Source organism: Polypterus senegalus, chromosome 13 (genome assembly GCF_016835505.1).
Source record: "Polypterus senegalus isolate Bchr_013 chromosome 13, ASM1683550v1, whole genome shotgun sequence".
NCBI classification, from domain to species: Eukaryota; Metazoa; Chordata; class Cladistia; order Polypteriformes; family Polypteridae; genus Polypterus; species Polypterus senegalus.
Genome location: NC_053166.1, coordinates 44,592,631 through 44,618,937, shown reverse-complemented (window position 1 = coordinate 44,618,937; position 26,307 = coordinate 44,592,631). Strand labels below are relative to the sequence as shown.

The 26,307-nt window shown below is 41.9% G+C and overlaps 2 protein-coding genes across 4 annotated transcripts in view; both read right to left on the bottom strand.

Annotated features, from left to right (window-relative positions):
* plac8l1 (PLAC8 like 1) overlaps nt 1-13,515 on the bottom strand; it is a 47,443-nt gene extending 33,928 nt beyond the window's left edge. For 2 of the 3 annotated variants that reach the window (XM_039776433.1, XM_039776435.1), the window contains exon 1: nt 13,436-13,515. The gene's annotated coding sequence lies outside the window, so the exon portion shown is untranslated. Of the gene's footprint in view, nt 1-13,051; nt 13,099-13,435 lie in introns of all 3 variants that reach the window. The other variant, XM_039776434.1, reaches the window with a different exon arrangement.
* A 1,978-nt stretch (nt 13,516-15,493) lies between these two features.
* The window catches only part of LOC120542186 (leucine--tRNA ligase, cytoplasmic-like), a 71,766-nt gene continuing 60,952 nt past the window's right edge, over nt 15,494-26,307 (bottom strand). Inside the window, exons 31-32 of the mRNA XM_039774460.1 lie at nt 17,128-17,260; nt 15,494-16,600 (exon numbers count right to left, since the gene is read on the bottom strand). Coding sequence (XP_039630394.1) covers nt 16,395-16,600; nt 17,128-17,260 — 339 coding nt within the window. The 3' untranslated portion in view covers nt 15,494-16,394. The remainder of the gene's footprint in view (nt 16,601-17,127; nt 17,261-26,307) is intronic.

Sequence of the window (26,307 nt, the reverse complement as noted above, 5' to 3'; positions counted from 1 at the left end):
AATGAGGTCCTTGAGTAGACGTGGCTCCAGTTTCAGTAGACCACCAAGGCAGCTGGTTTTTGTTCCAACCAGTAAGATCTCATGGGCGGCACAGTGGCACAGTGGGTAGCACTGCTGCCTCGCAGTTAGGAGACCCGGGTTCGCTTCCTAGGTCCTCCCTGCGTGGAGTTTGCATGTTCTTCCCGTGTCTGTGTGGGTTTCCTCCCCCAGTCCAAAGACATGCAGGTTAGGTGGATTGGCGATCCTAAATTGTCCCTAGTGGGTGCTTGGTGTGTGGGCATGTGTGTGTGTGCGCCCTGCAGTGGGCTAGCACCCTGCCCAGGGTTTGTTCCTGCCTTGCACCCTGTGTTGGCTGGGATTGGCCCCAGCACACCCCCGTGACCCTGTAGTTGGGATATAGTGGGTTGGATAATGGATGGATGGATAAGATCTCATTGTTTAGTTAATTGAGAAGTTCATAGATGTTTGTATTCCTTGCCATATCTTTAAACACTTCTTTCACAATTCTTTCTCTTCACAGTTTATTTTATATTATATTTTCCTACATTATTAATGTATATCTAAATACTGATGATAGGCAATGAGCAGTGCAGACACGGGCATAAACAACAATGAGAGCATAAGTGGCACTGCCACGTTTACTTGTATGCACATCAAGAAATGTTCAGTACAAATGGGCAGACAAGTCAATGTGACACTCAAGTCATTGTTTCCAAATAATTAGACAGGACAGACTCTCTGCTCGGTCCAGTAGTAGGGCCACCCTGAGCATGGGTGGGCTTTGGGTCCCTGGATTGAACCATTGTTGGTGCCTTGCTACACTCTTAAATATAATAGTCCCATAATGGCATTTCATTGAGCTGTGTGGTTCCTCATAGAACCATTGCTCAAGAAAGAAACACTTAAATCTGGGAAAGGTTCTAAGCACATGACATTGGTTCTTTGGGCTTTAAAAGGTTACTAATATGTTGATAAAATAATGGAGGCAGCTGAAGAGCCTGAATAATAGTAATATCATGCCAGACCTGGGGGTGGCAAGCGGCACTGACTTTCTCTCTCAATCCTCTGCAGACCATCCACTGGAAATCCTGCTAGGTCCCAGCGCCATTGATGACATCACTTCTGGTACCGGGGTCATTGATGACATCACTTCCAGTATCAGGGTCATTGATGACATCACTTCTGGCACTGGGGTCATTGATGACATCACTTCCAGTATTGGGGTCATTGATGACATCACTTCCAGTACCAGGGCCATTGATGACATCACTTCCGGTATCGGGGTCATTGATGACATCACTTCCAGTATCGGGGTCATCGATGACATCACTTCTGGCACCGGGGTCATTGATAACATCACTTGCAGTACCGTGCTATTGATGACACCACGTCCTGTCATGAAGACATCACTTTCCAGTTCCGGTGCTGTTGATGACGGTACCTCCGGTCCCGATGATGACACTTCCCGTCCTGGCCTTTAAAACCAGCACATATTCACTTTTAAATCAGTTCTGTTTCGGACTCAAACCTGTGAACATCTCAACCAAAATTACTCAATTGCAGCCAGGGTATAATATATGGGTGGCTGTCCCGAAACCTTTCTGATGTCTGTGGACTGTATTTGTGACAATGTATAGTAGGCTACCTAGGAAGATACCATCAAACCAAGAACATGTGAACTTAGCCTGTGGTACTGAATTCAGCAAGAGGCCATTTAAATTGAGAACCCATTGGTATTTCACAAATCTGTTATCATCTATCCACCTTTATAAAAGGATAAGTGTTTGTGTGTCCATCCGGTTGCTATGTCTCTGTCAGTCAAACAGATGGCTACTTTTGGCATTGGTCTGGAAAAACACTCTGACACCTTAACGTTTAATCGTTGTACTCAGGGATGGAGTCTCCTAAACTTGAATAGCCACTAAGGAAGAACAGAAAGTATTACTATTACTATTATATATATAGCAGACATCTTTATCAAAGGGCGACTTGCAAAGCAACAGCGAAAAAGATAAAAAAATGAGCATGAGAGAGTAGCACTACTACATAATTAAACCTACAGCTAGACTAAGACAAACATCAGTATCCTAAACTCTTTGTCAGTACAATAGCAGCTATCTTGTAGAAGAGAAACTACAGTAAGCAGTTCCAAAGTATTTAATGAAAAGGTGCCTTATCAAAAGATTCCTAAAGCTGACTCCATTGGGTGCAGTTTGAATAGATATAGGTAGATCATTCCACAGCTTTGGAGCAAGAACGGACAAGCACTGTCCAGCCTTGGCACGTCTGGCATGAGATGGGATGGTCAGCAGACAAGAAGAGGCAGAACAAAGACTTCCTAAAGGGACTTGGAGAGATACTAAATACTGGAGACATAGAGGAGCAGAACCATGCAGAGAACTGAAAGTCAAGACAAGAGTTGTGAACTGGATCCTTGAAGCAACAGGAGGCCAGTGAAGTGACTGAAGCAGATGAGGGCTAGAAGTGAAATGAGGAACAGAGAACGCCAGTCGAGGAGAAGGAGAGATCAGATAGCAGTCAAAGGAGGGAGGCTCACTAGTGGGGTTTCCTAAAACACCAAGATCCCGTACTCAGATAACCTCAAATTCTACATAAAAAACATAGATGACATAAAACTCAATAAGGCAGAATTAAACTAAATTATTTTTTACGTATTTACTGACGGTCAGTGTTACAAATACAGTATACAGTATACGTAACTTAGATTTTATTAATCCTCATCAGAATCTTTAACGATTGTTAGCATTTTGTTAGAAATGTTTGCATTTTTGAGTCTTTCAGAATATCTTATATACTGCTCCATCCTGAAGAGCTCTTATTTATTCTTTTTTTGGATTCCAAGTTGCACAAATGTTATTATGTTCTGTTGCTTTGTTAGAAGACTGTCTTTAGAAGACTCTGCTTTAACTTATTTGTGTTAATTGTTTTAACGCAGATGATCTCACACAAATTCTCTCTAAACAACTAACAGAGTGGGATAAAAGAGTCCAGTCTGTCATAAAATCTGACATGAACTGAGATTTTGGTTCTTCAAGACCATTTTTCATATCCTGTAATTTATAGCGGTACTCTGGAATTTTCATGTTTTCAGGAATGCTGTTGAAGTCTTTTGACATTTGTAAGTTTTGCCACACGTCATCACGGTCATTTAAATTATTTCCAGAAATAAGGGTGAGCAGCTTTATGAGGTGGCTGCCACTCCAGTGGCACTCTTGCCACCAACAGCACGTGCTTTACAGACTGTGAACAAGAGCGAGCTCGTGTACACTTAGCACATGAAGCCGGAGAGAAGACCGCAAAGCAAAGCAAGCGCGCACTCAGCGATCGAAACACACTCATACTTGTTGCGGCCTGTTAAATCACTGCGTCGGTATTCTCCTAGTTAGTAGGTGACAGTGTAGCGCCCAGCGAAGGAAGAAAACACGCCAGACAACGCTTTCTCAATGGAGGCAAAAACGACTGAACTTTAATACTGAACGTGCTAGGGTGTTGTACCATGTTAGCAATTACAGTCATATGAAAAAGTTTGGGTAACAAGTTTGTTTATCATTGGCTGAGCTTTCAAAGTAGCAACCTTTTAATAAATGACATGCCTTATGGAAACAGTAGTATTTCAGCAGTGACATTAAGTTTATTGGATTAACAGAAAATATGCAATATGCATCATAACAAAATTAGATGGGTGCATAAATTTGGGCACCCCAACAGAGATATTACATCAATACTTAGTTGAGGCTCCTTTTGCAAATATAACAGCCTCTAGACACCTCCTATAGCCTTTGATGAGTGTCTGGATTCTGGATGGAGGTATTTTTGACCATTCTTCCATACAAAATCTCTCCAGTTCAGTTCAATTTGATGGCTGCCAAGCATGGACAGCCTGCTTCAAATCATCCCATAGATTTTCAATGATATTCAAGTCAGGGGGCTGTGACGGCCATTCCAGAACATTGTACTTCTCCCCCTGCATGAATACCTTTGTAGATTTCGAACTGTGTTTTGGGTCATTGTCTTGTTGGAATACCCAACCCCTGCTTAACTTCAACTTTGTGACTGATGCTTGAACATTATCCTGAAGAATGTGTTGATATTGGGTTGAATTCATCCGACCCTCGACTTTAACAAGGACCCCAGTCCCTGAACTAGCCACACAGCCCCACAGCATGATGGAACCTCCACCAAATTTGACAGTAGATGGCAGGTGTTTTTTTGGAATGCGCTGCTCTTCTTCCGCCACGCAAAGCGCTTTTTGTTATGACCCGATAACTAAATTATTGTCTCATCTATCCAAAGCACTTCGTTCCAAAATGAATCTGGCTTGTCTAAATGAGCATTTGCATACAACAAGCGACTCTTTGTGGCGTGAGTGGAGAAAGGGCTTCTTTCTCATCACCCTGCCATACAGATGTTCTTTGTGCAAATTGCACTGAATTGTAGAACGATGTACAGATACACCATCTGCAGCAAGATGTTGTTGCAAGTCTTTGGAGGTGATCTGTGGGTTGTCTGTATCCATTCTCACAATCCTGCACATATGCTGCTCCTGTATTTTTCTTGACCTGCCAGACCTGAGTTGGTTTAACAGCAACTGTGCCTGTGGCCTTCCATTTCCTGATTACATTCCTTACAGTTGAAACTGACAGTTTAAACATCTGAGATTGATTTTTGTAGCCTCCCCCTAAACCACAATACTGAACAATCTTTGTTTTCAGATCTTTTGAGAGTTGCTTTGAGGATCCCATGCTGTCACCCTTCAGAGGAGAGTCAAAGGAAAGCACAACTTGCAATTGACCACCTTAAATACCTTTTCTCATGATTGGAGACAACTGTCTATGAAGTTCAAGGCTTAACGAGCTAATCCAACCAATTTGGTGTTGCAAGTAATCAGTGTGGAGCAGTTACATGCATTCAAAGCAGAAAACTTACAAGGGGACCCACATTTGTGCACAGCCAGTTTTTCACATTTGATTTAATTTCACACAACTAAATACTGCTTCACTGAAACACCCCAGTACTCAGATGTTCCTAGGAAATGAAAGACATGCCACTGTTATCTTTTTTGTTGAAAGTAAATTATTATGCAGGCTGAGAGGGGTTCCCAAACTTTTTCATATGACTGTATGAATGTAGTGAGAAGTCAAGTAAAATGACTTTTTAGAAGAGGCCTGAGTTGCCTCGAAAGTTTGCATATTGTAATCTTTTTAGTTAGCCAATAAAATGGGTCATTTTGCTTGACTTCTCATTACTGAACGTGCTTAAACTATATACTAGCAAATCGTGCTTGCAAAAATTTTGCAAAAATAAAAGCATTAATGAATTGATGATGAGGGATTGAAGAACAACACTCGTTACAGTAAGAAAGGAGATTATTTTAATAAGTAGTGACTTATGAGAGGACTCAATATTAGAATAGTCACATAATGAGTATGGGATGTTATTATAGTCACTTACAACAGGATGAGTATTTGCCATACAAAGTGTAACATGAACAGGTTAATAGAACATATTGGATAAAAAGAGAAATCCAGTATGTGTGGCCGTCAGGTAACATAATTTACTTTATCTATAATAATTGTCAGAAAATGCCATTTGTAGCATAAACATTATTGTCAGCTAAAATATTCCCCTGTGTGTATCCCGCTAGTACCTGTATGTTTAACCCGGGTTTCAATGTAACTCACGCCTGGACAAACTGGTGAGGAAGGCAGGCTTTATTGTAGGCACGGTGCTGAACAGTTTGACATCCGTGGCAGAGCGACGGGCGCTGAGCAGGCTCCTGCCAATCATGGAGAATCCACTGCATCCACTGAACAGGATCATCTCCAGGCAGAGGAGCAACTTCAGCGACAGACTGCTGTCACCGTCCTGCTCTACTGACAGACTGAGGAGATCATTCCTCCTCCACACTATGCGACTCCTCAGTTCCACCCGGGGGAGTATACGTTAACATTATTCAAAGTTATTGTCTGTCTGTTATACCTTCATTTTTATCACTCTTTAATTTAATATTGTTCTTTATCAGTGGGCTGCTGCTGAAGTATGTGAATTTCCCCTTGGGATTAATAAAGTATCTAACTCTGGAACAATATAGTGTATAAGTGGCCATGGGTAAAAACAGGGCCTGGCGAATAAACTCTGACATTATTAAACGTTTGTCGTTGTGACTTGGTGATAGTCATACAATGCTAAATGAACGTGGAATTGCCTACGCTGTAATTGAATAGAAGGGGAATATCTTGTTTTGAGTTGTCAGTGTTATGGAATTCCTGTAGTTTTTCCGTTGTAATGTTTCTTGTCGTCTGTAATTTGTTTCTCATTCAATCTCTAGGTGTAAGACTTGCTTCCGCCGATCTTCGGATAATGTTGCTCTGTGGTTTGTCATACGTTGTCTTTGTTGTTCTAAGGCATCTTGTCTGTGCTGGTTGGTCTGGCGTGATGCCGATGTTTCTGCTTCTGTGCGTTGGTGCGAGTATGTAGGCCAGCGAGACCGTTTCTATTGGTCACAGCTAGGCTGTATGTGCCCTTACATTTTATCAGAAGGCTTACATTGAAGTGAAGTAAAAAGGAGGAGTAAAATGGTAGTGTCACAAAGCAGTTTCAGTGAGTAACAAAGTATGGACCAAATTAACAGTCAAATACCACAGTTGATAACTGGTCACATTGAAGAATTGAAGACTTGAAGATAAGCCTAACACCAAAATTCTGTCAAGAACAGGCATTCCTCACTGTTGTTGTGGAGGGATATACTGTACCTATCAGAGGCGGCCTTAGGGGTGTTGCGAGGCCTAGGGCTGATCAACCCTACACGGAGCCAGTTACGTTAAACACTGTTACCGGTATGTGTGGATAGTCTAAACTTGTGTGTGAATTTAATAAAAATATTGTTAACATACACCGGATTTTCTCATTACAGTATTCAGCTACACTTTTGCAAGATAACACGCAGACTTTATCAAAATATAATGATATACGGTGATCCCTCCTCAATCGCGGGGGTTGCGTTCCAGAACCCCCATGAAAGGTGAAAATCCACGAAGTAAAAACCATACGTTTATATTATTATTTTTATATTGTCACGCTTGGGTCACAGATTTGCACAGAAACACAGGAGGTTGTAGAGACAGGGACTTTAAAACACTGCAAACAAACATTTGTCTCTTTTTCAAAAGTTTAAACTGTGCTCCATGACAAGACAGAGGTGACAGTTCCGTCTCACAATTAAAAGAATGCAAACATACCTTCCTCTTCAAAGGAATGCGCATCAGGAGCAGAGAATGTCAGAGAGAGAGAGAGAGAAAAGCAGACAATCAAAATCAATGTGTGCTGTTCGGGCTTTTAAGTATGCATAGCACCGCGATAATGCAGCCGCAAGGAAGGGAGCAATGTGAAGGTAGTCTTTCAGCATTTTTTTGAGGAGTGTCCATATCCTCTAGGCCAGTGTGCAAACAGCCCCTCCATCAGGAGCAGAGAATGTCAGAGAGAGTGAGAGAGACAGAGAAAAGCAAACAATCAAAAATCAATACGTGCTGTTCGGGCTTTTAAGTATGCAAAGCACCGTGCGGGAAGCATATCGTATATCATTGAGGAGTTTTATTTAATACGTAATACGTGCTCTGATTGGGTAGCTTCTCAGCCATCCGCCAATAGCGTCCCTTGTATGAAATCAACTGGGCAAACCAACTGAGGAAGCATGTACCATAAATTAAAAGGCCCATTGTCCGCAGAAATCCGCGAACCAGCGAAAAATCTGCAATATATATTTAGATATACTTACATATAAAATCCACGAGAGTAAAGCTGCGAAAGTCGAAGTGCGATATGGCGAGGGATCACTGTAATCTATTAAAAAAGTGCACCACGATCTCTTCCACTTATGCCATCGACAGCAATACAGGTAAACAAGTAATAAAACATTGCTGTGCATTCCACTACCAAACACTTCCCACACTGTTTCAATTAGGCCTACTGCAGCAAACTGAACCAAAGACTCGACTAAGAAATAATGGTAGGCTCTCCGGACACGAATGAGTCATAAGTGACAAGCTATCATTTGTTCCCAAGTCAAAACAGAAGCCAACCCAGCGACTAATGGGCAATACCTATTTTAGGAAGGGATTATACTGGCGACCCTTTACAGGCGATAAAGGTGGACCGTGAAATGTTTTCAAAGACATACATGTATGGAATTTGACCTTGAAGAGGAACTTTAAAAGGGTTCCTCTTAGAAGCATCTCAAATGGTCCAGATCTAATTATGCAGATCCAGATCGTCTGGATGACTTTGATTTATGTGGGGACAATTCCATTTCGGTGCAAAGACGATTCTTCATGTCGTCAGTTTGCACACTTCTCGATAGTCTGGGATTTTTCGGGTGATTTTCTATGTAATAAACTTGATTAGCTATAGCGTAATGAAAATTGCATAGTTAGATCTGGACCACCCTGTATATACTGGAGAAAATAACTTGACAAATCCGCTCCACTGGGACACGAGGACCTCAAAAGCAGGGCCCCCCTTGTTGCCCCCAAATGCTGCTCGATACCTGTAGTAGTTGTGGCAGCTGTTGTTTATATCGAGCACAGACGGACACAAGCAAAATAATGAAAGGATATATATAACTGTAACTGTGGCCTCTCCACCCATCACTCCACCTTCTCCCACACTGCATTGCACGTGAATTGTGTCCTTATAATGGTGCATCGCCTCCAGCCCCCAACACTGAATTCACATACACGCACTACAGCAGGCAGGGTTGTGACCAGACCAGAAAATTAACATCTGCATGCTAAGTAGGTACAGATGTGTTAGGGGAAGCAGGGGCCAGAAAAGAGTTGAAAACCTGAGAGGAATCTGCGCACATGTGTGAGGCGACTCACCGAGACTGTTTGCTGTTTGCCACCAATGTCAAGCACCAACATTTTGTCTCCACATTCCAGGACTCTGAAAGGGGCATCATAAGGTGGTTTCAGTAGCCATTATGCACCTCGTGCACCGACAAACTCGAACTTCGTTGAATGCAGGTGGTATGGGAATTAGGAGTGAGGTGAGCTGTGCTAGGCAGGAGGCGCTAGCTGCAAGTTGACTGCTGTGTCCTGGATTGGAGAGCAATGTTGGGATGCAGTCCAGGGGACAGAACTCTGAGGGATAAAATCCCTGGGCACATGGACAGGCTGAGCAGAACAGCAGTTCAGCGGAAGAGACCTGCAGATCCTCTTTCGGAGCCATGTGTAGCCCCAACAGCACCCACAGCAGATGGTCGACCCAGCTGTCATTGGTAAGAGAGGACTTGAGGTCTGACTTTAGTGACCGGTGAAATCCTTCACAAAGCCCATTAGCTAGGTGGTGGTAGGCAATGGTGTGGTGCAGTGTCGTCACAAATCCTGTGCCATTGAAGCCCAGAGCGGAGAACTGTGCGCCTAAGTTGATGTGCCAAACCGTGCAACCCAAATGCTGACAAAAGCCCTTGATACTTCTATTGCATTTGCGGCCATCAAAGGAACAGCTTCAGGCCACATTGGTGGCCCTGTCAACAACAGTTAACAGGTGTGTAAAACCATGAGAAGGAGGAAGGGAGCCTACCAGGTTCACGTTAGCATGGTCGAAATGGCAAGTAGCCAAGAAAGGTATCAGTGGGGCTTTAACATGGCGATATATTTTAGCCTTCTGGCATGTAACACTTAAGCTGCTGCCCAGCTCTGAACATATTTTCTGTGGCCCCACCAAAAAAAGTTTGTCACCACCAAACGTTGGGATGCACTCCACCCTGGATGTGAGAGGCTATGTATGGTGTCAAAAATGCGCCATCTCCAGTTGCTGGGGACAATTGGCTGTGGGTAACCTGTGCTGCTGTCACACAAGAGCTTAGCAGTAGTGCCATCCAATTGCAAGGCGGTTTCTGCTAAGTGAAGTGCCTGGACCTCCGGGTCCTCAGCTTGGTCAGCTGCCAGCTGGGAGGAGTCAACTCCAATGTGTATGGTTACTAGTGCGGGCCAAGAGAGACAGTTAGCCACCACATTGTTCTTACCCTCGACATGTTGGACATCTGTTGTAAACTCTGATATGTATGCCAGGTGCCACTGCTGCCAGGCAGACCATGGCTCAGCAACTTTGGACATTGCAAGAAAAAGTGGTTTGTGGTCGACAAATAGAGTGATTGGCCGGCCTTCAGGTAAGAAATGGCAATGTTGAATGGCCAGGTACAAACTCAGTAGCTCCCAGTTGGAGGGGCTATACTTGCGTTCATTGGGCCGTAAATGTTGGCTGAAAAACACCAATGGTTGCCATGCATCCTCAGCCCAATGTTCAAACAACGCCCCCACTGCATGGTTCAGATCATCAGTTGTAAGAGCGAGTGGAGCATTGGGCCACATCAGCTAAAGCAAGTTTGGTGTTCATAAATGCCTTGTCCAGGTCTTTGGACTACGTGATAGGAGACTTCCCTGTAGTGCCTCATATAAAAGCTACATAATGAGTACTGCCCGAGGAATAAAGCACTGGTAGAAATTGACCATGCCCTAAGAATACCTGGAGGGTGGGCATGGTGAGGGTTGTGGAAAACTGGTGACAGCAAAGACTTTGGAAGTCAAAGGAATCACAGCCTCTTTTGGAATGTGATGCCCCAGGAAATCTATGATGGGCACACTCCAAACAGACACTTAGCGGGATTGATAATCAACCCATGCAGGCTCAGGTGTACAAACAAGGCTCAGAGATGGGCGAGGTGTTCAACTTTGGAGGAGCTGGCAACCAAAATGTCATCTTAGTATAGTCAAAAAGGAAGTAAAAATTGCAGAGGACAGAGTCCATCAACCCCTGGAATGCTTGTGCAGCGTTTTTAAGGGCAAATGGTGTACACAGGAATTTAAACAATCTGAAGGGGGTGATGACTGGCGCATTGGGGACGTCTGCCGGGTGCACTGGTACTTGGTGGTAGCCACAGACCAGGTCCACCTTTGAAAAGATTGTTTTCCCAGAGAGCCGTGGCAAGATATCCTGTGTGTGGTATTGGGTAGCGATCCGGGACAGTGTGAGTGAGTGTTCAGGCAGCGGTAATACCCACATGGTTGGACACCATATGGAGGGGCAATGCCCACAGGCTGCTTGATCAGCGCACAATTTCTAGCCCTTCCATGTCAGCAAATTCAGCCTTTGCAGCAGCCAGCTTGTCAGGGGCCAGATGACGGGCAGGGGCGCGGACTGGTGGGCCAGAAGTAGAAATGTTGTGTTCTACGCCATGTTTGGTTTCCACTGTGGAAAAAGTGGGTTTGAATAGCTGGGGGAATTCGTTTAGAAGGTGGGCCAAGTCATAGTTTACAAGTCGCAGCCATCATATTGTACAGGGAAGAAGTAGTAACACTGCTGAGTGTGCATGGAAGGGTGGAAAAGCCCATTGCATCTACAAGGCGATGGTTCTTAACATCAACCAGCAACCCATTTGCACACAGGAAGTGTGTGCCCAGCAGGAGCCGGCCTCCTTGGCTAAGACAAATATCCAAGTGAAACGTCTTCCACTGAAAGATAAGATGGCATGCTGTGTTCTATAAGGGGGTTCCTAGTGCCATCAGCAGCCTCCAGCACAGGACCTTCTCTCCCTGAAGCCTCATCAATATGTAACACAGGTAGCACGCTTACTTGTGCGCCAGTGTCACAGAGAAAATGGTGGCCGGACTGAGCATTTCTTATGTTGAGCAGGTGGTCTGATGAAATAGTGTTGACCGACCCGAGTGGGCTAAACTTACAAAGAGGGCAGATAAAGGCTCAAAGCCATAAGCACTACATTTTGCTTTTCATTATAAATGAGTATTTTCTTTTTATTAAATGGGGGTGACTGGGTTGCCCCCCTGACATTTATTTATTTGTGCACTTCTTCCTTTGCATGATGACATGGTCTATCTACTTAAATCTTTCTGGCGCCAAGAATGGCACCTTTGAAAGTTTCCAAAAGCTATACCATGCACATTCGGAAGTGCCCACTTAAACATTAAACAATCCAGTGTGGTTCTTGAGAATGACGACATAACAGAGCCATTTTTGGTGCCAAAAAGAACAATCCACATGAAGGTTCCAGAAAGATCTGTAGGAGGGTCCATAAAGAATCTTGAACAGGTGATAACAGATTTGCATAATTCAAATGGGGTTCAGATTTTTAACACAGGCGAAGTTCAGGTTTTCTTTGTTACTATCCTGAAATATACAGCAAAGATTTCAGTTTTGTCCATATTATATCATTATACAGTAATCACTTATTATTATTTGGCTGGCTCTTTCATCCAAGGCAGCTTACAACATTTGAGATATAAATGTAATGTAATTCATTGTGTTTCCAATTGACCACAAGCAGGTTGTAGTGGGTTATAAATTCACACAACCTCCAATGCCTTAACTATTACGGCCTGCACTTAACACACAGGAAACACATTTAAAGCACAAGGAACCAATCTGATACGCAAAGAATAATTCCCCAAATGAAAGGTTTCTTTGAGAAGCGATGGTTCAATGAATGACCACGCCTTCCGAATAAAATGCCATTAAAGAACTGTTATTTTACAGGGCTAACCATTTATTCCAAACCATCACCTTCGCATGCTTCACTATCACTGGAACTAGAAGGTATAATGCTGTCACCGGCCATTGATGAAGGATTGTGGCTGTCGGGTTATTCTTGCAGACAGTCCATATTTATCTTTTCTGCGATAGCAAATGCTGTCCGACAGCCGCCCTCCGTCACTCCCTGCAGTTCCCCGGAGATGCGTAAACCCCGAGCGTCTATGGGAGGTATTTTCTTGCACATGAATGCTGCAAAAAATAAAATTAAAATGGGGCTATTTCATTTTAATTTTTGCAGCATTCTAGCGCGCAGGCTTTCAAAATGAAATTGCGAAAAAGAGATTGTATTTTTATTTTATATTTTCTTTTTTGCAGAAAAAAAAAAAAAATTATTAATTTCAGGGCCCTGAGCTGCAGCCCATGCACAGGTCCAGCAGTGGTCCTGCTACTACTAGCCACAGTACAGGACGGAAAAGTCACTCACAGAAAAGGAATGGAAGGATACCTGAAAGAAAAACGTCATCTCACCAACTGCTTAAAAAAAAGAAAACACTTAAAATTACTTTGCAGCTCACTAAAAACATCATTATTGCAGATGATCCATGAGCCCACCAGAAAGAAAAAACGCAAACAAGTTAAAATCCCCCAGAAACATTCAAGACCCATTGTTTCAGTAGTAACCGCACATTCGGGTAATCAAATAGCGTCCGTTTATCGGGAGTTTCAAAGGAAAAAAAGGTGGGAGGTTGTAAAATGAAGCAAACCCCCTCCGTATGCCGGCATTAACAACTCAGTTTATAAAGGTTTCCTCCACGTTTTACTAATAAACAAAGGATAAGAAAAATAGCTGAAAACTGAAAGAACTTACTTTTGAAAGGTTGTGTCACAGCTTTAGACAGTCAGAAAGCCTTGAAGTCAAATATAACTCCGTGAAATATGAGGGGGCTGCGTGCTGGACGGACGAGATAACGCGGCTGCGACACCTGGGAGACGCAGATAAGGCGACCTGCCCCGCCAGTCAGCGCACGTACGGTGCCAGCCGGCCACCAAAAGAGAAGCTTTTCAGGTTTATTTATTTCGGACACAAAAGAAGAGTGAATTGTGTCTGCAAGTGGGAGACATTGCCCCGATCATCAGTCGGAGTTTGACTGTGGACAAGTGGCACAAATCACATTAAATACTGCAGGACCCTGGAGAGCAGCCGAGTCCGGGCGCAGCATTCATATACGCCACTGTGTTTACTTTAGGATCAGTTGAAATGAGAACATGAACGCACTGACGGCACCACTGCATACTAGAACAAGTCGGCAGTAAAGGACATGATAGCCCAGGGCCGTCTTAACGTATGGGGCACAATTGGCACTGGGCCTGGCCCCAGGAACATAAGGGCTCACGATGTTTATGTTGCTGTCACAAAAGGAGGCCCAAGTACACTCCTTTGCCCAGGATCTATGATGCTGTTAAAACAGCCCTGTGACAGCCGAATGAGCAAGTGAGGAGGAGGAGATTCATGGCGGTGTCCTCTTCAATTAGAATTTCAGTTACATAGATGTCACCCTTCTGTGTTCATACCTCAGACTTCTGGGAGTACTTGGCCCTTCACGTCCATAAACAGTGGGAAAGCCATCTTACTAGACTTCGACGACCAGGGTGCCCCTTCAGTTACTTACTTTCATAAACTGCACCCCTAATGGACTGCCAGCTCAGGCTGTAATCACCATTTCAAATTTTTGGGGGCAGGCACCCAATGCTGCCTCCAGCAAGACACCACAAAGGGTGTCTGCCCACGTCACCCATATCTAAAACCACCACTGCACATTGTTCAATTCAGGACCAGCCAACCATAGGCCGCTCTTACATAAATCAACTATGGGCCACTGTAACAGTCCCAATTAACCATTGTGGTTGAGCAGGGATAAAATTGCAGCAACTGGAGCAAAATCCCATCACACATGGAGAAAACACATAAAACACAAACGGAGAGGAACCAGGCAGGAATTCAATCCCATGACTGAGGATTCCAGATTTTAATGACTGACTGCACTGGTACACGTCACCTACCTCACCAACAGTAACGCAAAGATGCAAACTTAAACTTGTAGAAAATTACAACCGCAGGTCTACATGAAGCAAAGCTTCCCTTCCTTCCACTGCCTCTTTGTGAGAATGAACTTAATGTCCACTGAAGTTTGTGAGTGTTCTTATTGATATCACCCTCTTAAGCTGATGTCACATTTTGCAACTTCTAGTCGTGGGGTATGTCAGATTTGCAGACAGCAGTTTGCTGATCTCATTGCCAGACCACGTCAAACAGCTCAAAATCACTGGCCATGTCACATTTACCGACTGTGTCAAGCTCCTAGCACAGACATATGTGCCCCTTTCTGTGAGCACTAATAACTTGATGCCCAACAGTGCCAGCTCTGTATGAATGGTTAAATGGTTCAGTGAATTCAGTCTCAAACTCGGCCCTTGTTTTATTTTGTTCAATCTGTTGTGGTACATCAAACACGCAGCATCAGGTTGATGATTTTCTTGTGGTTGTGAGGTGTTCCTCAGTCCTCATCTCTTCTCTGCATTCTATAACTTGATGAGCTTTCATTGGTGGTCTACTATCATCCACACAGAGCCCACCCCTATGACTAAAGCCACCATCAAGCCTGGGACTATGTCACGTTACACAACTTTCCCAGCAATTTTCAGCCGTAGCTGTCATTTACATGTTAATGAGTTGTAAGCAGATGGCGGTACGCTCCTGTTAAATCAGTTATGGAATGTGACAAAACCAGAGACTCGCTCGACAAATAAAGCTAATGTTAAATGACACAACTTCTAGTCACAGTGTATGTCTGATGGGCTGGTAACAAAGTATTCTAAACGCAGTGGTTTCAGCACAAGTCCCAAAAACACAAACAAAACCAGACAATACTTGTACACTTGAACAGGTTTAATAGGGTTCAGGTCAAGAATTAATTAAAAATTCAATCTTACTAGGTTGCAATGAGGCACATCTTGCTTACAACAGTCAGTCAGTCAACAATGCATTGGGCTAAACACACTTTAGAGATAAGCGTACTGTGGCTCACTTGGCATTTTGGGATGTGTGATATGTAACAGATGTATAAATGTCCTATAACATCTTACATTTAAAATCCATCTCTCTCTGCAAATGTTTTTTAAGTGCATCAGTAAATAGGCAACAGTTGCATTTTTTCATCCGTATTTCAACAATGTTCACTTCTAAGAGCATTTGACGACAATCGGCACACATTCCTACTTACTTAAGTCGCAGAATGTCCTGAATAAACAACTTTATGAGTGCAGAACTACAGTTGTATTATTTATAATAAAACTCAATAGCGAGTTGAATGCATCAAGCAATATAGAAAAAGAAAAAATAATGGGATCAAGTTAACAAGAAGGTGGAAAAGCTGACTGGAAAAGATGCATTGATGAAATTGACAGTAGAAATTGTACATTATATAAATAACACTAATGGCAGACAAAACCCTTTTAGGTTAGTTCACTTCTCTACGCTGAAGTACAGTGATTTGCATTACATATTTAGATATTTTCTACTCTCTCATTGGCATTTGGTTTTATTATAAAGAAAGTAAAGTAAAATATTTTGTTTGCTAGTGGGTGATATATTGTATTTAAAATGAATCAATACTGATTTGTTTATTACGGTCCTAGAATTATTTATAAAGCTGAACCCAACTTAGGCATGATATGAAAAGTCCCTCCATGCAAGTCATTACTGAAGTCACTCTTTCTTTTCTCAAACGGAAACAACATGGATCTGCTGCCGAGTATGAAATTGACAACTACTGGACCAGGTATACCAGAGTATCCCCAATGTCCACCATGAGCCCGTTGTCTTTAATGTGGACTTTTCTAGTATTAGGGTTTATGTGGAAGATGCTCTCATTTGATATTGGTGTCTTTCCCACTTCCTCCTTTCCTAGAATGGGAACACGGCGTGGTCCCAGCAAAGGGTCTTCGTATCGCATCAGTTTAACTGTTGATAGCTCTGTAAAAGAAGCAAATCTTGAGATTACATGTACAGCACACTCATTTGTTCCAAATGAATAAAAAAAAAGCTAACAGTAAGTCTGTAGGCTGGCTGGCTGAAGCAAATGACTCTGGTTTAAAATCAATAACAGAGTTATGGGGTGCATTAATGCAAACATGAAAAAAATGGCCAAACATAAAAATACTGACCCAAGAGTGATAAACATCTTAAAACAATCACAAATGTGACAAAATCCTTAGCCCTGCAAAGGTTTTACTTTTACTAATTCGTGTTATGGGGGATATGTAACATCTACACTTAATCGGACAGAACCTACATTATAAAAGAGACAATAAGTTTATTGTGAATCTTATACCACTCAAATACCCTCTTCTGAGCAGGCTTAAAATTGAAAAGCAAAATCCAAGTTGGCAACAATGAAAAAGTTCAGTTAGCTAGAATGGACACTTAAGTGTCGATTCAGAGAAAATGTCTAAAGATTTTCTGAATTTAATTTCTCAAACATTTAACACCAGGCTCTGCACCTTTGATTGCTCTGTCTACTTTCATCAGCCTTCGGAGGATGCTGTCCCTGCTGTCACCCTCTCGGATATCAATCACTGTCGAGAAATGGCCATTGGCTGGCTGGGGATTCACAAGGCACACAGGAATGCTGGGCTGTAGAAAATGGCATACAAAAAACAAAACAACACAGATCTTTACGCTTTAATACAGAATAATTTTTGTTCGTTTTGGAAAACAGCAATGCAGCCACCAGCTTACAGCAAAGCTATCAGCATTAGGTTTTACCATTATGAATATACATTTATACATGGGACATTTATGTAAATTTAAATTTATTAACTTGTGTAGGCGGTGTTTAATAAGAGGAAAAAGAAAACCGCTGCAGAAATCAAATCATTTCTAGAAAACAAAGTTGTGTTTTGAAAAAATCAGACATCACAGGGCAAAGATGGCACACTAGACTGGCAAGGGTACTGAAAATTATACCTAAATATGCCTATGAACATGGCAGTTAGTATCCAATCACTGTACCTACTCCAGTTTGTATACCCAAACCCACCCATACCTGCCTATGTTTGCAGTCGAACGTTAGTTCAAAATAAAGCAATATAACAATATTTCCATTTCCTAAAACTGTTGTTGTTACTTATTAATAAATTAAATTAACAGTACTCAGTAAAATATACATCCAGCAACTTCAGAGTCATGTATTCAGATCCCAGGCCCAGATGCCAACTGTATAGAATTCAAAAATCACATGGGTGGGTGCACAATGGTTTCTTGCCACATCCTAAAGTTGGACACATAAAGGTCCACTAGTGACATTAAAACAGCCTATGATGAGTGTATGTGACCTGTAGAATGGACCTACATATGGAGAGGCTTCTTCTGTTGTATCCGTTACTCTGTTCTCTAGTACTGGCTTCTGCCTCCTACATATACTCACTGGAAGAAATAGGTGGATACAGAGGGGTAAAAAAGGAACCAGTTATAAAATGAATAACATTTTCTCTTTTAGAGAGGACCCTTAATATGCAAGACAAATAACTCTGTGAAGAAATGCAACCCTCAAAAATCTGCTCATCCCTAATATATTTTAAGCATGCTGATTAATCATTGTACATTCAGCTGAAGTTCAGTATAACTGTAGTCTTTTGAACATGGTCATATTTGCTCATCACATGAACTGATTTTGCAGAATCATGCTATTATTGGATTTACTAATAATTCAAGAAGTCAATTACACAAACAGTGCATCTGGAAAGTATTCACAGCGCATCACTTTTCCCACATTTTGTTATGTTATAGCCTTATTCCAAAATGGATTAAATTCTTTTTTTTTCCTCAGAATTCTACACACAACACCCCATAATGACAACGTGAAAAAAGTTTACTTGAGATTTTGGCAAATTTATTAAAAATAAAAAACTGAGAAAGCACATGTATATAAATATTCACAGCCTTTGCCATGAAGCTCACAATTGAGCTCAGGTGCATCCTGTTTCCCCTGATCATTCTTGAGATGTTTCTGCAGCTTAACTGGAGTCCACCTGTGGTAAATTCGTTTCTGCAGCCTAACTGGAGTCCACCTGTGGTAAATTCAGTTGATTGGACTTGATTTGGAAAGGCACAAACCTGTCTATATAAGGTCCCACAGTTGACAGTTCATGTCAGAGCACAAACCAAGCATGAAGTCAAAAGAATTGTCTGTAGACCTCCGAGACAGGATTGTCTCGAGGCACAAATCTGGAGAAGGTTACAGAAAAATTTCTGCTGCTTTGAAGGTCCCAATGAGCACAGTGGCCTAAATCATCCATTAAGTGGAAGAAGTTTGAAACCACCAGGACTCTTCCTAGAGCTGGCCGGCCATCTAAACTGAGCAATTGGGGCAGAAGGGCCTTAGTCAGGGAGGTTACCAAGAACCCGATGGTCACTCTGTCAGAGCTCCAGAGGTCAACTGGTGAAACCTGTTGATGAAAACCTGCTCCAGAGCGCTCTTGACCTCAGACTGGGGCGATGGTTCATCTTTCAGCAGGACAACGACCCTAAGCACACAGCCAAGATATCAAAGGAGTGGCTTCAGGACAACTCTGTGAATGTCCTTCAGTGGCCCAGCCAGAGCCCAGACTTGAATCCTATTGAACATCTCTGGAGAGATCTTAAAATGGCTGTGCACCGACGCTTCCCATCCAACCTGATGGAGCTTGAGAGGTGTTATAAAGAGGAATGGGCGAAACTGGCCAAGGATAGGTGTGCCAAGCTTGTGGCATCATATTCAAAAAGACTTGAGGCTGTAATTGCTGCCAAAGGTGCATCGACAAAGTATTGAGCAAAGGCTGTGAATACTTATGTACATGTGCTTTCTTAGTTTTTTTATTTTTAATAAATTTGCAAAAACCTCAAGTAAACTTTTTTCACGTTGTCATTATGAGGTGTTGTTTGTAGAATTCTGAGGAAAAAAATTAATTTAATCCAGTTTGGAATAAGGCTGTAACATAACAAAATATGGAAAAAGTGATGCGCTGTGAATACTTTCCGGATGCACTGTATCTCCAAGAGTCACATCCCTGTTTCTGAGCATGGGCTGTCTTCTTAAAATGTCCCTGTGGGGAATCAAATGCTACTCTCTCCACACTAGAGCCTATCCTGCAATATATGCAAGATAGTGTCCCATCGTAGACGGCTAACCAGTCAATCAACAGGCTCAATCATACATGCACACACCAGACCATTTCTAGAGTCACCTGGAAATAACATCAATACTTTTAAACCATGAGGAAAAATTGGAGTCTCCTGATGAAAGCATCCAAATACCAGAAGAATATACTGTATAATCAAGTTTCTACATTTACAGTAAAAACAAATCCCTGCTCTTTTTAGAACACTTATTTCTAAGCCATGCTGCATAGCGTGTGTTTGCACATTAACTTTGAAATAAAACCAGCACTCATTCTGAAGTGTTTGAGTGTATGACTGACATTGCTGTTTGACACAGATTCAGTTTACTATGAAGGCATTTTTCTTGGTTACATTAACTGTTACTACTACAACTGATAACTTGTTTGTGGCACTTAAGGAATAGCCCTGTCAGAAAGAATCTCACTGATGCTGTGAACTGGATTCAACAGACCACTGCTGGTTTGTTACTGGGGAAGTACTTCCTAGAGGATGAGGAGCACAAAGTCAAAGGCTTAACTAGCCAGTTCAATATGCTGTCATGTACTAGGCCCATAACACCACTTCAAGAAAGGCCCGCTGAATCTACATGCTGATTAAGAAGGCAAACTCAGTTATGAGACACACTCACGACCCACTTGTAGCAAAGAAAAGAATTAAGTCAGACCAATGGTCACTCTAAAAAACATGGTGCAGATCCTCCCTATGACACAATGTCATTGAGTAGTCTTAGCCAACAAATTACTCAGCATGTCAAGAAACACTACTGGGGTTCCTTCATACCTACAGCAATACGCCTTTATGAAGTCTCACTGTCACTGCTCTCTTATCATTGGCCAAATCAGAAGTTTTCTTTTTTTTGCAATTCGTGTGTGTATTTGAATGGAGGAGTTGTGGTTGTTATATTTCATGAACTTCAATAAAACCTAAATTTCTCCAAGGGAGAAATAAACTTCATTTGTTTGTTAGTTTGTTCATCGACGTATTTGTCTGTCTATAACTTGTTATGAAATATATAAATGCCACCATCAATTGGACATCAGTGGCTCTACAACAAGGAAATGGTGTTTCAGTTAAACGGCTTATGATGATTTGATTTTTATCTTTCCATATTAAGGATGCAGCAACACTCTGAATCTGTTTTGTGTCCTGGAGGAGGTGTACTAAAGCACAACACTTTTAATTAAAGAAAACAACAACAAGAAGATATTTTAATACAGCAAAAGTTAAAGCAAACGTTCACTTAAAATCTTCAATTCTGTACACACATGATCTTGCCTTTTAACTCAGGCACAGTATTTTATAGTCATGTTTGCACAGTCTTATTTTAACAAAAGCCAGAGGGTTGGTTCCTGGCTGAGTGAGGTTTTTGCAGATGATGCCATCCACCTTTCACGATGTTTCCTTAGGCTGTGTCTACTATCCTGCAATTTTTAACACAAAATAGTTCCACACGCCACTGATTACTTCTCTGGTTTTCTTTTAAAGGACAATAAAATTTTCCACCTTTCAATGTTACATAGTGCTGAGCAACAGATACACTTACCTGTACAGAGAACCTCTCACAGTCTTGCAAGAGTTTGACTGTATGCATTTTAAACATGCATGGTGGCATGTTTTCATTTAAAATGCGTAAAAGATTACACTTTGTTTCTGATGTTTGTCAATTTTTGCAACTTTAGTACCTAAGTTGCAGGTTAAATTTTTAACCCGCATCTGTGGAGAACCACAAAATATTTTACCTATGTTGTTGTGTCTGTGAGTAAAAGGCAACCCATAGCTACACCAGTGGAAAACTTCACAACACACACAGCCACCTGCAACACTCATGATAGTCCAGTGCTAAACACATGTAAACAAAGTAAAGGAGGAAGATGGATCAACAATTTTTTCTGTATTTAGAAATACAAATAAAATTATAGCAATAGTTTTATTTTAAATTAGAAAAATTAATTTGCCTCACATCCAATCCATAATGGGAACTTATTTCTAATGACGATTAAATTTTGCCCACATTAAATACAAAAGCTCACATATGTGACATCATTTACTTTTATGCATTTTATAAATTAAGTAAACAAGTTCAAATGGCTAGTAACGCTCAGATGCTCTTTCAACTAAAAAAATAAATTAATTACCAGAGAATGCTAATAATTTCAATAACATGCTCTAATGTGCGGAATACAATATTGTTTGGAAACAATGCATTTCAGCAGACACATTCAGAATCTCTAGCGAGTGAAGACAAATTATTTGCATGCTAATGGGATCCTTACAAAAAAAAAATCTGATAAAACTATGGTAGAATTAAGACAAACTATTCGTTTCTGACAACAATGATATGGTTGTAGTAACATATTCACAAAAAATCCTTTAATAGATGAGCTTGGAAGGAAACAAATTCTATATTGAAGTGTTAAGGATAATACAAGCTTCCAAAGGGAGTGTAATTGTTCTGATTTCTTAAACCGAAATGGGAATCACTTTACAATTATTATAGAACTAGCAAAATACCCGCACTTCGCAACGGCGAAGTACTGCCTTTTTTATTTTTTATTAAGAAGAAAATTAAACCTTTTTAAACTGAGGGAAAATATACTATAATTATTTGTTAAGGATCTCTTTGTATACCACATTGTCAGTTCGGCCCTCCGGTTGTAATATGACCAAGCTGTGCACTGAGCTTACTCTTGAGCATGCAACGTACAGTTGGCCATGTGAAAAGTAATCTTGTCTCAAATCTCATAGCTTGGATTGCTGCTGTCATAACCGGTTTGAGTTTCACGGTTTGTTTCAATTACGACAGCATTTGCAGGACTTGTGTTGAAGTGACATTTGGCATCTGGCAAGCGTTGTAAGCACACAACCGGTTTCATCGATAACTTCACATCCAGCTTTTGAGAGTTTAAACATTCATAAACATCAAAGTGTCCACTACTGAAATCGTCACCTGTGAATCTAAGATGTTTAAGAGGCATTGGCAGTTGTCGAAAGGTGTAAAATATTTGGTCATTTCGATACACTTGAAAGCGAGAACCGAACAATTCAGCGGCAGCCATCAACTCACATGCAGAAGCATAGGTGAAGGGCTTAAGCATTTCACTCTTCTAGTACTCCGGTGTAGTATAATTATCTCCTGTACCGTCATCAGTCCACACCTTGAACCTGTCCCAGTCATTCAATACATAAGACACAATGTTCCTCCGGATATCAAGAGTGAGCCTGATATGGCCGTGCAATATGTCAACAAAGAGAATGGAAAAGGTAGGTGCCATCTCCGGGCATGGAAACCACTCAGTAAGTGACAGTTCTTTGATCAATGGTGGTCACCTCGATAGACATGTTAATGGGGGTACGGTTGGAATGATAAAGGAAATGGGTACCTGAACAATGTAAAGTACGTCTAAAATACCTACACAATAACTATAATACAATAGTTTTATAAATAATAAAACAGCGGAGAAGCCTTGGATTAAAAACAAAGGCTGTAGTTATCAGCAGGGAGACGTGAATCCCGTGGTAAAGCAAGGAAGGGAATGTAGAGACCAGAGCGACAGACGGCCTTATATAGGCAGGCAGCCAACAACGTGGGAGGCGTTGGGATGGGGGACCCAACGCCACCTCACACGGTGACCAAGCTGCAGGCTATGGAAGTATATATGTACGTAAGTAGGATTCAGTTAGCGTTGGGAACCCGCGTACCAAATTTCTTGAAGATGGGCCCATAAGTAACAAAGACCGTTGGAAAGTTCAATATGGCGGCCGACAGTGGCGTCATATCACCGAAATAAGTATGTACATTGGTTTTGGTTAGCGCAGGGAATCCGCCTACCAAATTTCATGAAGATGGGGCCATAAATAGGAAAGTTCAACATGGCGGAGGTTGTCGACCGTTATGACCGTTACGCGTAGAATTTCGAAATGAAACCTGCTTAACTTTTTTAAGTAAGCTGTAAGGAATAAGCCTGCCAAATTTCAGCCTTCTACCTACACGGGAAGTTGGAGAATTAGTGATGAGTGAGTGAGTCAGTGAGGGCTTTGCCTTTTATTAGTATAGATATAGAGGGTGCGTGTGTCCATCGCGGGCCTGCGTGCGTGTGTCCGTCACGGGCCTGCCTGCGTGCGTCCGTCGCGGGCCTGCCTGCCTGCGTGCGTGTGTGCATGTGTCCATCGCGGGCCTGCCTGCGTGCGTGTGTCCATCGCGGGCCTGCCTGCGTGCGTGCGTGTGTGTGTCCGTCGCGGGCCTGCCTGCCTGCGTGCGTGCCTCTCTCTCTCACTCTCCACACACAGGGAACGCACAGGAAGAGACTGAACATGTGCCGCGTGGCCCCGCGCATGCGCACTTCACCAAAAGACACACACACACAGACAACTGGACGCACACAGTGGTTTTATTAAAGAGGATATGTACATCTTACTAAATGAGAGAGAAATAAAAGTAAAACCGGAATGTTAATATTTTAAGCTTATTATAACAATGTGGTACTGTAGTTTTTGTTTAGTAATTTTAATAATAATAAATAGTTTTATATTTCTGATACACTTAAATAATGTTAATAATTGCTCTATAGTAATTTGGTCAAGATTAAAAAAGAAAAATGTGGGACAAGAACAGCCATAATGCCGCTGGCTGAGGGCTCTTTCTGACAATTAAATAGCCAAAAAGTACATATTACATATACTATATAGATTATATACATTATAGACATATAAAGACCCATCCATTGGTAAAGTACTGCAGTGATTAATGTTTCATGCTGGCAACAAGATATTTAATCCTAACTGAGGCAGCGAGTAGCTTCTCATTTTTTAAACAACTATGTCAAAAGACATATCCGCAGGGGATGCACATACCAGTGTGTTTCTTTATGCTGGTTCCAAGCCCGAATAAATAGGTAGGGTTACGTCAGAAAGAACATCAGGTGTAAAATTCTGCCAGATCAATATGCGGACAATACAAATTTCCATACTGGACTGGTCAAGGCCTGGGTTAACAACGGCCACCACTAGTACTGTTAGCCAACAGGGTGCTGGTAGAAATTGTACTACTGTTCGCCGAAGATTACACAGAAGAAGGGGTGGGGGAGGTGTGTCCAGAGGCAGGAGGAGAAGAGGAAAGTAAAGAGAATTTCAGTGAGGTTAGGAACTTTGAATGTTGGCAGTAAGGGGAGCAAGTTAGCTGATATGATGGAGAGAAGGAAGGCTGATACTTTCCATTTAGTCTCTTGCATGTACAATGTAAGTATGGCCAGGTGGATCGGAGGTGGATTTAAATTGTTCTATCATGGTGTGGATGGGGATCCTGAAGGAAAAGTATGTCAAGAGTGTTTTCAGAAGTGAAAAGAGTGTGAGACAGAGTAATGATTATGACTGAAAATTGAAGGTGTGGTGATGATGAATGTTGTTAGTGCATATGCCCCGCAAGTTGGGTGCAACAGATGAGAAAGAAGATTTCTGGAGTAAGTTGGATTAAATGGTGGACAGTGTACTCAAGGAAGAGAGAGTGGTAATTGGAGCAGATTTCAATGGACATGTTGGTGAAGGGAACAGAGAGGATGTGGCAGTGATGGGTAGGTATGGCATGGCTGTGGTGAATACGTATTTTAAGAAAAGGGAGGAACATAGGGTGACAGGTAGATTACAATCCATGCAGGAGGGTCAGTCTGCAGACAGCAAAGTGGTGGCAAGGAAAAGCATAGTTAGGCAGCATAGGATGGTGTTCTGCAGGATGACATTGGAGATCAAGAAGAGGTGAATAAGGGCAAAGCCAAGGATCAAATGGTGGAAGTTGAAAAAGGAAGATTGCAAGGTTGAGTTCAGGGAAGAGGCAAGTCAGGCACTGGGTAGCAGTAAGGCATTATCAGACAGCTGGGCAACTACAGCATATGTAGTAAGAGTAACAGCAAGCGTAGTAAGGGTAACAGCAAGAAGAGTGCTTGGCAGAACATCTCAAGAGAATAAGGAAGAAAAGGAAACCTGGGGGTAGAACGAGGAAGTATAGGAGAATATACAGAGGAAGAGGTTAGTGAAGAAGAAGTGGGATCGTCAGAGAGATGTAGACAATAATGCAAGGAAATAAGGCATAGAGTGACGACAGAGGTAGTGAAGGCTAAAGAAAAGCCCTATATTGCGCTGTATGAAAGTCTGGACAATAAGGAGGGAGAAAAGAACCTATACCAACTGGCTAGACAGAATGACCTAACTAGGAAAGATGTGCAGCAAGTTAGGGTGATAAAGGATAAAGATGGAAACATACTCACAAATGAGGAGAGTGTGTTGAGCAGATGGAAAGAGTATTTTGAGAGGCTGATGAATGAATAGAATGAGAGAGAAGGCTGAATGTCGTGGAGATAGTGAATCAGGAAATACAGCAAATTAGCAAGGAAGAAGTAAGGCCAGCTATGAAGTGGATGAAGAATGGAAGGGCTGTTGGTCCAGATGACACATCTGTTGAAGCATGGAGGTGTTTGGGAGAAATAGCAGTGGAGATTTTAACCAGATTGTTTAAGGCAATCATGGAATGT